This window comes from Capricornis sumatraensis, chromosome 7 (assembly GCF_032405125.1).
Source record: "Capricornis sumatraensis isolate serow.1 chromosome 7, serow.2, whole genome shotgun sequence".
NCBI lineage: Eukaryota > Metazoa > Chordata > Mammalia > Artiodactyla > Bovidae > Capricornis > Capricornis sumatraensis.
In genome coordinates this window covers 69,238,625-69,251,836 of record NC_091075.1, presented here as the reverse complement: position 1 = coordinate 69,251,836, position 13,212 = coordinate 69,238,625, and the positions used below count along the sequence as shown (strand labels likewise).

The window sequence follows — 13,212 nt, the reverse complement described above, 5'->3', positions numbered from 1 at the left end:
ATTTCTAGTAATGGTGTCTTACTTCTGGACTCTGCCTTCATAGTCTACCCGCTTCTTACACTCTTTAGAACTAATTTTTGGCCTCCCTGTCAGCTTGGGCTTAAGATTCAGAAGAGGTCTGTCAAGCTTTCAGTTGACAAGAAGGTGTGGCTTCTTGGCACAGATCCTGGCAGTGAAGGTCCTAGAGGCTGGGAGGTTGAAAAGCTGAAGGGTTCAGCTCCCTGGAATTGTTCAAGTTTTCAGATCCTAATTTTACTCATGACTTTTCTGGGTCAGCATAGAGCTTATGGGTGGGGAAAGCCCATACCCCTTAGGGGACTTTTAGGGGTGAAAACAGTGGGCTGGATAGGAGACTGAGAGAGACAGCCACTTAATTACCCATCTGACAAGATTTTTTATTTTCATGAGCACTTAATAACTGTTTGGCTGAAAGCACAATTCCCAGTCCTCCACTTCCCATAGGGAGAGAGCAGTGCAGATAGTTACCAGTCTGACTACTAAGACATGTTACCATTTTATTCACTCTAAACTCCATTAAATATATGTATATGTGTGTATATGGTTAGTCTTTGCTTATCTCGGACTCTTCCTTGGAACTCGTTCAGAATCTTTTTTTTTTTCTTTTACTTCACTTTGAACTTGGGTTGCAGAATTTTGGACAGTGACAGTGTTGTCTCAGACATGTGTATTTTACTAAAGTTTTGAGGGTTATCTGACATAGCATGGCACTGTTAGATTAAAAAATTTTGAGAGAGCAATGTTAGCCCATATCAAGTTTAGGTGGGGAGTCACTAGGTGTATGTTTTCCTGTTTTCTCTATACTTGAAATATTTTAAGATTAAAAATGTAAATATCTTTTCATCTGTCAAAATAAAAGAATTTGTAGGAAGAGCACTAGATAACTTGGCTCATATATATATTCACCCAGTACTTAGCCTGTGATGTTCCAGGACTCTGTGCACTTTTATGGAAAAGAAAGGAGACATGATTTCAGCCTTCCTGGAGATTACTTTTCAATAGGGGGATCATTTACCACCTTCCCAGTCATATATATAATTTAATTTTGGTTTCCTTTTTATGTTCTTCAAATGCGCTCACAATTTCCCTAGCATCTCACTGTCTCAGCAGCTTCCTCTTTCATCACAAATGTTTTTGCCAGGCTCTCTCCATGTATATTCAGCAGACACTGGAACACCTCCTCTTCTGAGTGTCAGGCACTGGGCTAGTCACTCATCCCCATTCCTTGTGTGTGATTAAAAACAGTGTATAAGTCTAACCTCCAGTTGAGAGTAAAGATGCTACTCCCTATTTTTCAAAGAGTAGACACACACACAAAGTAGATAAAGAATGGTGTGTGTCTACTTGGTTCTCTATAAAACATGGACAAGCAACATCTCCCCTCAGAAAACTCTTAATCACTTGAAAATGTGATTAATCACTTAAAAATATTTGCTGCTACCAATAAGACCCTGTTGTTATTTAGATTCTGGGGCACAAGTGAGCAGCACTGTCATTCCCTGGCTGCCTGCCAGTGGAGAATATGGGTTTGGAAAATGTGGATGTTTTGTCTGGTGGAGTCAGCCTCTCTCACTGGAGTTGCTGGGACGCTAGTTCTTAAAAACAGTGGTTCTTGTTGTCCCATAAAAAATTATGTAACTTCCTAATTGTCCCTGAAGATGTATTGGGTAGGGCCCAGGCATCAGTATTTTCAAAACCTCCCAGGTGACCCCAGTGTGCAGTACAAGTTGAGAACGATTGCTTTGTGGCCTGATGAGGTTGCAGAAATTAGTAACATCTTGAAAGAGGGTGTGAAAAATGTCTTCATGGTTTCTGTATTTTTCAATGGATAAGTTTCATGGTTTATCTCAGATTCCCGCAAGTGGCTACAATTTAAAGAACAAAAGCCTAAACAATATAGCTCAGATAATAGTGTTCAGTGATAGGCCAGTGTCACCATATCCACTCACGCCCAGAATCTTTAATACGTCTGTACTCTGCTGGGAGGCAAAAGCAGATAGCTCCTTGCCTTGGGGAGTAGGAACAGGGATGTAATGCCCCTCAGTCGGGGGTGTAGGGACTAACCCATCACTTGCACCTTGCAGTGTGCGATCCGGACAGCCAGGAAACCTGGTGGAGGGAGCAGCTCCCGGGCATGTGTCTCTCTCTGCCTCCCTGCACCCAGGACCGCTGTGGCCATGCGAAGCCAGAAATGACTGTCATGCCTCAGGGACTACCCTGAGTTTCCCATAGTGGTCCAGCAGTCTTTCATTCTACGTGTTTGCCCATGTACTTTTCCCTCCAACACTCATTTTAATAACACAGAAGGAATGGGGGCACAAGTGACTAGTCCAGGGCTGGACACTCAGCAGAGGGGATGTTCAAACGTTTGCTGAATATATATGGAAAGGACCTGGCAAGAACATCTGTGATGAAAGAGGAAACTGATGAGACAGTGAGATACTAGGGAAACTGTGCTGAGTGTGTTTGAAGAACAGAAAAAGAAAACCAAAATCGTATATACGAGTGGGAAGATGGCAGTATGATCCTCCCACTGAAAAGTTAAATCCAGGAAGAAGTAACAGCTTTGTTATTTGAATAATTTCTCAGAGGTATGTCAATTTTCTGGCCTCTCTTTGCAGTCTCTAGTTGGAGGAACAGAGAGTGTAGAAGTGTGATCAAAGAGCCAGGTGAGAAGAATGGGCTCTTTCTAAAAGCATTTTCAAGGAGTAAATGAAAAGTAATTGATTGAATGAGAATATTGCCATATGGTAACCAGGAGAATTAATAGGACGAGACATTGAGCATGGACAGGCAGCTGTAGACATCACAAAGAGAAGTCGCTGGACGTGTCGTTTGATGAGAGAACATCACAGCACCTAGAACCTTGTCCAAGTCCTGGTGAAACCTAACCAGCCTCCTGGCTTCAGCTGCCAGTGTTCAGGTAACAAGGAGTACAGGGGTACATGTTTTACCTGCCTAGAGTGTTCCATCAGCAAAATCCAGACTGGCGCCCTCCAAGGTCAAGTCCCCAGATTTTTCAATACTTGAATATTAAGGAGAAATAAAGACATAGAGGGGGAACATAGCTATTATAAGAGACTTAGATAGGTTTTCAAAAATGGGTAGCCAAACTGTAGTATGTAGGTTGTGGTACATACACACTTAGGTAATAAAGCTATAAAGAAGAACAAGGAAGTAATGACTCTGAAACTCAGTAGTTACTTTGTAGGAGAAGAGGAGAATGTTGACATATGACAGGGTATATGGAAGGGCGCCTGTGATGGTCTGGTAAAGTTCAATTTCTTGACCTGAGTGGTGGTTACAAGGATGTTCACCTTATAATAGCTCTTCAAATTATTGAAAATAATAAAGATAGAGATTTAAAATGAAAAGTGAAAGTGGCAGTCGCTCAGTCATGTCCAACTCTTTGGGAGTCCATGGACTGTAGCCCACCAGGTGTCTCCATCCATGGGATTCTCCAGGCAAGATTACTGGAGTGGGTAGTCAGTTCCTTCTCCAGGGGATCTTCGCCCAGGGATCAAACCTGGGTCTCCTGCATCATAGATGGATACTTTACTGTCTGAGCCACAAAGTTTGATGCAAAGGTGAACCTGAGGATCGTATACATGCCAATGGATGTTGGAAGTGACATTTTCTCATGTAAATGACCATAACCTAATACATGATTCCCAATGACTTAAGATATTGTGTGCGTGCTAAGTCGCTTCAGTCGTGTCTGACTCCTTGTGACCCTATGGATTGTACCCCGCCAGGTTCCTCTCTCCGTGGAATTCTCCAGGCAAGAATACTGTAGTCGGTAGCCATTTCCCCCTTCGGGGATCTTCCTGACCCAGGGATGGACCCCACATCTCTTATGTCTCCTGCATCGGCAGGCCGGTTCTTTACCACTGTTGCCACCAAAATGTAACATCCTGTCTGGGGGTTGAATTCAGAGTTTGAAAGGTGGGCTATCATTGAGACTCCATCACGACATTTCTTTCAACAGATATCTTTTTAAACCTCATCTATGTTCAGGATGCCCTGCTGAGCACTGAAAACATTGGGAACAGCCCTGTGGTTGCTAAACGTCCTCACATGTTTGTGACGCGATCGCCCTCTAGTGACTGTTGTAAATCAGGCTCATATGTGAGTCTAAAGCTTAAGATAAAAAAAGTTTGATACCACAAATCCCAGAATTGGAGGTTGCCAGATATCTTGGAGAAGGAAATGGCAACCCACTCCAGGATTCTTGCCTGGAGAATCCCAGGGACGGAGGAGCCTAGTGGACTGCCGTCTATGGGGTCGCACAGAGTCGGACACGACTGAAGTGACTTAGCAGCAGCAGCAGCAGATATCTTGAGAGTTTATCTTGCTGAGCATTCCATTATGAAGGAACAAAACACAGGATTCAATCAACCTCAATACAGTCAATAAAGATCTCAGAATAGTATATGATCATAACTTAATCCTTTCATCTCCCTTGACACTGAAATATTTAAAGCCTGTATCTTATCCCAAATCAAAAGTGATACATCCCCTACATATCAAAAGAGAGAAAAGTTGTCCATGCGATATGTTTATTAGTTAATATCAATGAAAGGAACTGATAAAAAAGTCAAAACTTGATAGGGTGGTTGAGGAAAAGAGAAAGAAAAGGTTTCTACAGGGGAAAAAAGACTGCATCAAAATATGTGTAAATGATCCCATTTTGGGGGGTAAAATTTTAAGTATATTGAAGAAATTAGGAAAAACATAGAGGTTGAGCTGTTTCTACTGCTTGGTCATGATAGGTTATCAAGCAACAAAAACAAGTTGAAAAGTAATAGTGATTGTACAGTTATCCTTTGGCGAAAGCATAGACGTATCTCTGCCTATGGTATGTAAACTCTTATGCATATAAATATGAGCAAATGAAAGGCCTGAAAGGATTAAAACTGTCTTTTAGCTTTGACGAAAGTTAAGAGAAAGGGAGGTGGGGAATGGAGAACTTTTCCTATATGCATCTTTTTATTGTCTTTATAACAAACATGCATTTTTTATGTGTAATCTGAAATCAAACATTTCATGTTACTCCTCTTTCACAAATCAGAGAAGCAAGAATTTGAACAAACCCCATCCCTCTTCCATCTCTTTCTTCTCTCTACACTGTAGGCATCCTCAGGATTATGCCAGATTTGGAGAGTTACTTCCCCAGTAAACTGAGTCTTATATATGTGGTCATGAGCTTTTTAATCTGATCAGTGTCAAGCTTCCTATAGCATAGTCTCTGAAAAGCCCTCAGATTCTTAAAATCGAGAAATCATCCCAGAGCTGTTTTACTATTTCACTGCAGTCCTAATTGCTGATCTGTTTGCCTGCTTACCACTTCTTAGTTAAATAATTAAATTTAACTTGAATAATTACCCTTAAGGCATGAAGTCTTTGGTGGACCTGTCTTGATTCTACAAAGACACTCCATTGATCATCTCTTTCCTCTGGGAATGAGGCATGTCTACAGCAGAAAAGCGACAGAAAGCCTTGCTGCTGCTTTCCCCCAAATCTGTCCAAACTCCTTTTGTCCTGGGAAGTCTTCCCAAGCTGCTTCTGTCCACTTTGTCCCTTTGGGTTCAAGCATTTTGTCCAGTCCTGCTGGCCTAACCTGTTCACGTTATATCCCTGGAGACTTAGACTGCTTCAATGGCTTGGACTATATTTTGAATTATTTTTACATTTTAAAGTGCCTAGGATAGTTTCTGACACTTTTCTTCCTCCTATCCTCCCTTAATTCTCACACTATGCTTGGTGCAGACGCTGAGATCAAGAAATAAGGTCTCCAGGGAACTATATTTAATATCTTATAATAAACTATAATGGAAAAGAATCTGAAAAAGAATTCATTTTAATTATGTATGTAAAACTGAATCGCTTTGCTATACACCAGAAGCTAACACAACACTGTAAATGAGCTATACTTCAATTTTTAAAAAAAGAAAGTCTCACTTCACAGAAGTCTCAGCATTGTGTGGGGAAGACAAGTAAGTAAGTGAAGAATAGAGCAGAGGGCCCTGTGGGCATGGCAGGTATGTCCTGGAGATACTCTGGCGCTCCTTCTGGGAGTGGAAGAGGAAGAGTGGTTGGCCAGGAAGCCTTCCTGGAAGAGATGGTTGTGCTGAGTGCTGCAAACCAAGGAGAAATTAGCTTGGTGAGGAGGATGGGAAAGGATTATTTCAGGAAGCAAGTGTTGACAGGTAGAAACATGATTGCATTTGAGGGGTGATTGCAAGTGTGTGAAGGAAAGAAAGAGATAAAAGCTACCAGGAATCACGAAGTCATGCAATTCTTAAAATGTCTGGTGTCACCAAGCAAATGTTGCTGATGAGATAGGATGGGTGATGAGGCTAGAAAGTTAGGCTGTGGTTTGGAGTGTGAAATAGCCTTGGATGCCAAGCTAAGGGTTAGGGACGATCTCTCTGGCAATGGATATCTAATGGACTTCAGCCTCCTCTTGCCCTGGAATTGTGTAGCTTTACACATTGATCAGTGAATCTCTGGTGGCTCAGACAGTAAAGAATCTGCCTGCAATGCAGGAAACCTGGGTTTAATCCCTGGATTGGGAAGAGTCCTTAGAGAATAGAATGGCTAAATGGCTACTCCCTCCACTATACTTGCCTAGAGAACTCCATGGACAGAGGAGCCTGGCATGTTACAATCCATGGGATTGCAAAGAGTCAGACACAAATGAATGACTTTCACTTTTCACTTTCATATGTTTATTAACCACAAAACACAAAAAAGTCATCTACTTGCCTCCTCAGCTAAATTCATTAATTTTTAAAAGTGACTCACAGGGTGACGGGGAATGCATTAGTTTAGAAATAATGGATAAATCAGAAGATGACAAATTAAAGTAAAAGGAAGCAGGAAAAGGAGTCACTTTCAGATAAGTGAGACCAAGGGGAAAATGAGGAAGACTTTCTGAAACATTCATTCAGGGCAGTGTGCTGGCAGATGCATATACAGAAATGAGTCTTGGCTTGTCAAGACACCTCATGAACCACACTATTTATCTTTTGATGGCAACCTCAGGTACTGCTTGCATTCTAGTCTTAAATACTTTTAATAAAGATTGTAAAATAGACTTTAATTTTGTAAGTTGTTTTACATGTAGAATTATAAATATAAAAAAATGAAATTTTATAAATAAAATATATAATATGTATCTGTATGTGTGTTTTTCTTTTGTTGTTGTTGTTATTGTTAGGTCAGTGTGAACCAATTACATTGGAACTCTGCTTGAATTTGCCCTACAACCATACAAATTTTCCGAATTACCTTGGCCACAGGACTCAGAAGGAAGCATCCATCAGCTGGGAGTCTTCTCTTTTCCCTGCACTTGTTCAAACCAACTGTTACAAATACCTCATGTTCTTTGCTTGCACCATCTTGGTACCAAAGTGTGACGAGGATACACACCAGCGTATCCCACCTTGCAGGTAACACAATGGCATCTCCCCCAGGCATCCTCTTTTTCCCTCAGGGAGAACCAAGGGAATAAAGATTTAGTTTGAGTTTAGACAAACTACCTATTTTGCTAAGAAGCTCTTGTGTTTAACAAATTACATATTAAAATGGTAAAGAAGTGGAATTCTAAAATGAGTATCTGAGTAAGAAGTCATTGCTGAAGAACCAAACAAGGTGTGAACTGCCTTTGATAATAGTTCATGGACTTTAACCAAATAAAATCACGTGTTTCATTTTGGTGGATCAAGAAGTGGTTTTTTAAATGTGAGACAGCAGAAGGAGGGATCCGTCTGCCTCTTGATCTAGCAGTGTTGATGTATTTAAAATGCTGTTTTCTAACTGTGTCAAAAGTTAGGAGACATCACAGCAACTTCTCAGGATAGACAGGGGATGAACATAGAGTTTTTCTACCTGCTTGGGTGAAATTCAGGACAGCATTTCAAGAGGATGGCTTGGACTTAGGATATGAGTGATGTCCTGTGGTTAGGACTATGACACTGGAGTCCACCTTCTGATTCAAGTCCTGGCTCTTTCTCTAGCTACTTGTAGCCTGAGACCGTTTCCTCGATCTCTTCCAATCCCAGTTCCTTTACTTGTAAGGTCAGGATTGTGATGGTGGTTGGGTTGAGTTATTGTGAGATTAAGATTAGAGAAATGTACAAAAAGGTGAAGCTTTGCCAGTTGATTGTGAGCCCAGACTAAACACTGCTCTGATGTTAGGACAGGAGCACAGCTCACTACTTTGTGGCAGTTTGGCCTTCTTCTCTGCCGTGTGTCCTGGGTTATAGTCAGAGAATGTACGCATGCAAAGTGGCTGTCACAGAGGTGGGGCTGCTCGCCTCAGGCTGCTTTCCATCACGGAGTGAATACACAGATGTGCCTGCCAAAATGTGAGTGGTAACTGTGAAAACGATATGTTTGGATCAGAAGTCATTCAGAACTTAAAGAAAAAGCAGTAATATCAAAACAGTGAACAGATGAGAAAACAAATTAAATACTGAATATATCAAATGGATGACAAGGAAGGGTCATCTATAGAGTCAGGACAGGAAACAATAAAATTTCAAAATGACTTGGGAAACTGAACACAAGATACAAGTAGAATAATACAGTGTAGGCTTGTGTAAATATACTTCTGAAAATTTCTGTTAAATGCCTTTTAAAATATTACTAATAAAACATCTACCAGTTTTATGTTAACAAGTTATTTGTAAATCTTATTCCATTTTTGCTAAGCAAGGTTGATGATAGTGAATACTTACTTTTAATAGTACTTAACAAATTCTTGTATTTGATTTTTCTTTTCATATGTGTATAAACATCTCCCTAACATAGTGTTCTCTGGAACAAATTTATATCCACATATAACTGATAATTTTAAGATTTAGGTTTCATATTTAAATGCCTAAGATGAGATGGATCCTGAAATACTATACAGTGAACAATTTGGTGACCTGATTCTAGGTATTTTGTTTTGTTTCTTAGCACATACACATCTTTCATTTTTAGTAGCTATCAAAGAGAATTTTACATTATGATATTTGTATGAAAATATTTTTTGTATAAAGAGAGTAATATACTGATATGCTCATGGGGTTGCACATAGTTGCTTTTGCCAGGTTTGTTTATTGATCTTAAAATTCAGTTTTTAAGTTATGAATTGGAAAAAATCTAATGTTATTGAGCCCTTATAATGTGCTAAATACTTTAGTTGTCATACTCAAAGTAACCTTTTGGGACTGTTGTCCCTGTGGTTGAACACCGCACAGATTATGATATGAACAGTGTGCCATGGAGTTGTAGTGCCATTTATTTTATTCTATTTTATAGGGAAAAAAAGTGGTAGAGTCAGGCAGTACCTGACTTCTATCTGAAATAGGTATCTTTTGGTTAATTTAAAATAGCAACAGCAATTGAGTTATATACACCTTTTATTAATCTGCAACAAAACTGTTCAATCCAACAGATAGTTGTTAAACACTGTTGAGCTTCTCATTTTTGCCTCATATGGGAATGCCAGGGCTTTGTCTTTGCCCCAGATTCCTAGGGTAAACCAGCATTAAGTTATGCTCTGTCTTAAATCTAGACAGAGTTAAATCAAAATGGAGACTTTTTGGAAACTTCTCTGTTCAATTGCTAGCCATTCTTTATCTTGTTGATATTAACTTAGTTTAAAGTTGGAAACTTTTGAGAAATGAGAATGTCTTTAAAAGGAAATAAGAAATTTGCCTAGGAACTTACTTTGGTTATGTCTACTTAACATTTAAAAACTAATTTATTGGTTATATATTGAGGCAAAACTACATTTTTTTCCCATCTGAAGTAAAGAAATCTTCTTTGAGACATGCTGGTGCCTCAATTTACAATATTCTAGGTACAAATGAAGTAATACATTAAAACACCTAGTGCAATGCTTAGTATATCTTTTCTTTAACAAAAGCCAACACATTAATTTTTTACCAACTTGAGCTCAACATAGATGGGTTTGGGAGTAGCACGAGGTTTTCCAACAATATTGATGTAAGCTGAAGTATTGCCTTTAGGGAAGACAGGTTAAAACTTGAAATGGCCCAGTCACAGGGCACCAGAAGGGGCTGAGGGTGTTGTATAGATTCCATGCCCTTTGGTGGCAGAGTGCCCAGAGTGATGTTGGGGACTTGCTTGAAACAAAAATGTTGGAGAATGTGTCTGCCTGAAGACAAAAGAGAAAGCAAGAAAGGTAAACTGGAGAAGGGAATTCATGTTCTGGGAACAACTCTATTTCCATTCCTGCAGTAGAGGTTTTTTTTTGGTGAAACTGTGTTTCAGAAATCTATTTCCCTTGTAATGATATCACTTATTTTGGATTCCCAAATACCTATTATGTGTATGTGTATCCATATATACATTGACACACATACACACTGCATACACACACCACATATATACACTGACCCACGGCTGTATCGAATTAAAAGTCCTGTGTAGATGCCTAACATTTGGTGTAGCTATTTCTGCCTGTAATGTTGTCTTTTTTGCTCTTTTAGAGCTCTCTGTGAGCATTCCAAAGAACGCTGTGAGTCTGTTCTTGGGATTGTGGGTCTGCAGTGGCCAGAAGACACAGATTGCAATCAATTTCCAGAGGAAAATGCAGACAATCAAACCTGCCTAATGCCTGATGATGAAGTTGAAGGTTAATTTTTACTAATTTTTAAATCAATTACAATGCAGTATCTAACATGAATGAATAAATCAGCTACCTTTAGAAGTTTCTTTATTGTTGTTTTTATTTGATTGCCAATAGAAAGGCTATGTAGGTGGTGAATCTATAAACTTGATTACATTGAAGAATTTAATACTCATCTATTAGACACTGTATTCATTTTAAAAATAACTTGCAGAGATGACTTTATAATAATCTCTGTGTTTATTGTAAACACAACTCACAGAGTCCATTATATATGGAAGCTGCTTTTATACTAGAGGGTCTTGAAGGTAACAGTGAAGATAAATCCATGGCTCCTTCAGTTCAGTTGCTCAGTCGTGTCTGACTCTTTGTGACCCCATGGACCTGCAGCACACCAGGCTTCTCTGTCCATCGCCAGCTCCCACAGCTTGCTCAAACTCATGTCCATAGAGTCGCTGATGCCATCTATCCATCTCATCCTCTGTCATCCCCTTCTCCTCCTGCCTTCAATCTTTCCCAGAATCAGGGTCTTTTCCAATGAGTCAGGTCTTCACATCAGGTCGCCAAAGTGTTGGCATTTCAGCTTCAGCATCAGTCCTTCCAATGAATATTTAGGACTGACTTCCTTTAGGATTGACTGGTTTGATTTCCTTGCAGCCCAAGGGACTCTCAAGAGTGTTTTCCAATACCACAGTCCAAAAGCATTAATTCTTCGGCGCTCAGCTTCAAGTGCAAAGCATTCAAAGACCTTGGCCATGTGAGATGATCAGATAGAGAAATGCCTGCTCACCAGGTGGAAAGATTAGAATGGGAAACAATTTGACAAATGAAAGGAGGGCAGTTAGAAGCATTGGCTTCCTAGGACATTTCAGGCTCCAGCAATTGTCTGTTTAGAAAGAGAAGTAATTGTTGGAAAGCATAAAGACACAAAACAGCTAATGTGGAGATATGATGCCAAGGATTAAGTAAAAAGATGCTGAGGGCAGACAGAAGAGAACCAAGTAAACTTTGGTGATTTCATCTTGGTGAAGGGCCATCCTTATCTTCAGTGATATCTTCTCCACATCATCCCACACGTAAATGAATAACATAGCTGATGGGTCTGGGTTTTCTGTTTGTTGGCAGTAATATGGCCCATTGCTTTTTACAGAATGCTCACCTAGTCACTTCAAGTGCAGCTCAGGACGGTGTGTTCTGGCTTCCAGAAGATGTGATGGGCAGGCTGACTGTGATGATGATAGTGATGAAGAAAACTGTGGTATGTATGTGAGATGGCACTTTTCTCAAACATACACTAGGATAAGGGGTTGTGTTAAAATATGTCCGTTATTTACTGACAGTTTTAAGTACACAATGGCACCCCACTCCAGTATTCTCGCCTGGAAAATTCCATGGACGGAGGAGCCTGGTAGGCTGCAGTCCATGGGGTCGCTAAGAGTCTGACATGACTGAGCAACTTCACTTTCACTTTTCACTTTCATGCATTGGAGAAGGAAATGGCAGCCCACTCCAGTGTTCTTGCCTGGAGAATCCCAGAGACGGGGGAGCCTGATGGGCTGCCGTCTATGGGTTGCACAGAGTCAGACATGACTGAAGCGACTTAGCAGTAGCAGCAGCAAGACTGAATGTTTAGACATTTACTTCTTAAATTATCAAACAGCAAGACATGAGTTATAAATGTTTTTCCTGTTAGTTCCATTGATTTTCTCTAAATTACACTTCTGTTTATAACCTTGATGACATACGTGCAAACCCTCAGTAAAATGAGAAGCTCTTCACAAATGTAAGAGATTATTTTTATTGAGAGATTCTAAAGCAGTTGTCATCTGTTATAAGATCAGAATAATGCTGTCCTTACTTATAATTCCCATATTGTTAAACAGGCATCTAGATACACAAAGACAGACTACAGGCTCCAAAGTTTACGTTTAATTGGGATTAAATTTCATGCCCTCTATGATTTTTGTCTCTGCCCACAGAGGATAAAACTCTTCCTGGCATTTCTGCCTTTGAGTTCCAAAGTCACCATGGCAAAGGCAAGAAATGCCAACGGCAATTTAAGTGGAGCTAATTCCCATTTTACTTCCCTGCAAACCTTTGTACTTGGAACCTCAAAATGTATCAGGGAATTGAAAACAGACAATGCTCTTCACTAAGTAATATGCTGGAGTAAAGCAAAATGATTGAAGGGCTAGCCAAAGAATAGTTTGGTTATGACTATTTAGCTTGTTCTGCTTTAAAAAATCTGACATTTTTTGCTATTGAAAACACATGAGGCAATGCATCTTTTGAAATCATTTTATTCTTTTGGCCTTTGAAGGATGAAATATTGCCTTGCTCCCCAAAATGAGTTTTCCATAGTAGACATTGCCCTTCTAGTCTAGACAAAATGTCACAAGCAATCAACTGAAATCCTATCAGCTGTGATAAATATGGATAAGTGCATTTTCTAGAAAATCAGAGCTGTCAGAATGATGGTCCAGTGACCAGGGGTAATTTTGTTAGGGAGGAGCATACAGTTTTTTGTGAAGCTACTGTTGCTTGCT

The 13,212-nt window shown here is 39.9% G+C and overlaps 1 protein-coding gene across 1 annotated transcript in view; it reads left to right on the top strand.

The window, feature by feature from the left end:
* CORIN (corin, serine peptidase) overlaps positions 1–13,212 on the top strand; it is a 233,592-nt gene that overhangs the window by 154,579 nt on the left and 65,801 nt on the right. The window contains exons 11-13 of the mRNA XM_068974946.1: positions 7,241–7,472; positions 10,527–10,672; positions 11,817–11,924. Coding sequence (XP_068831047.1) covers positions 7,241–7,472; positions 10,527–10,672; positions 11,817–11,924 — 486 coding nt within the window. The remainder of the gene's footprint in view (positions 1–7,240; positions 7,473–10,526; positions 10,673–11,816; positions 11,925–13,212) is intronic.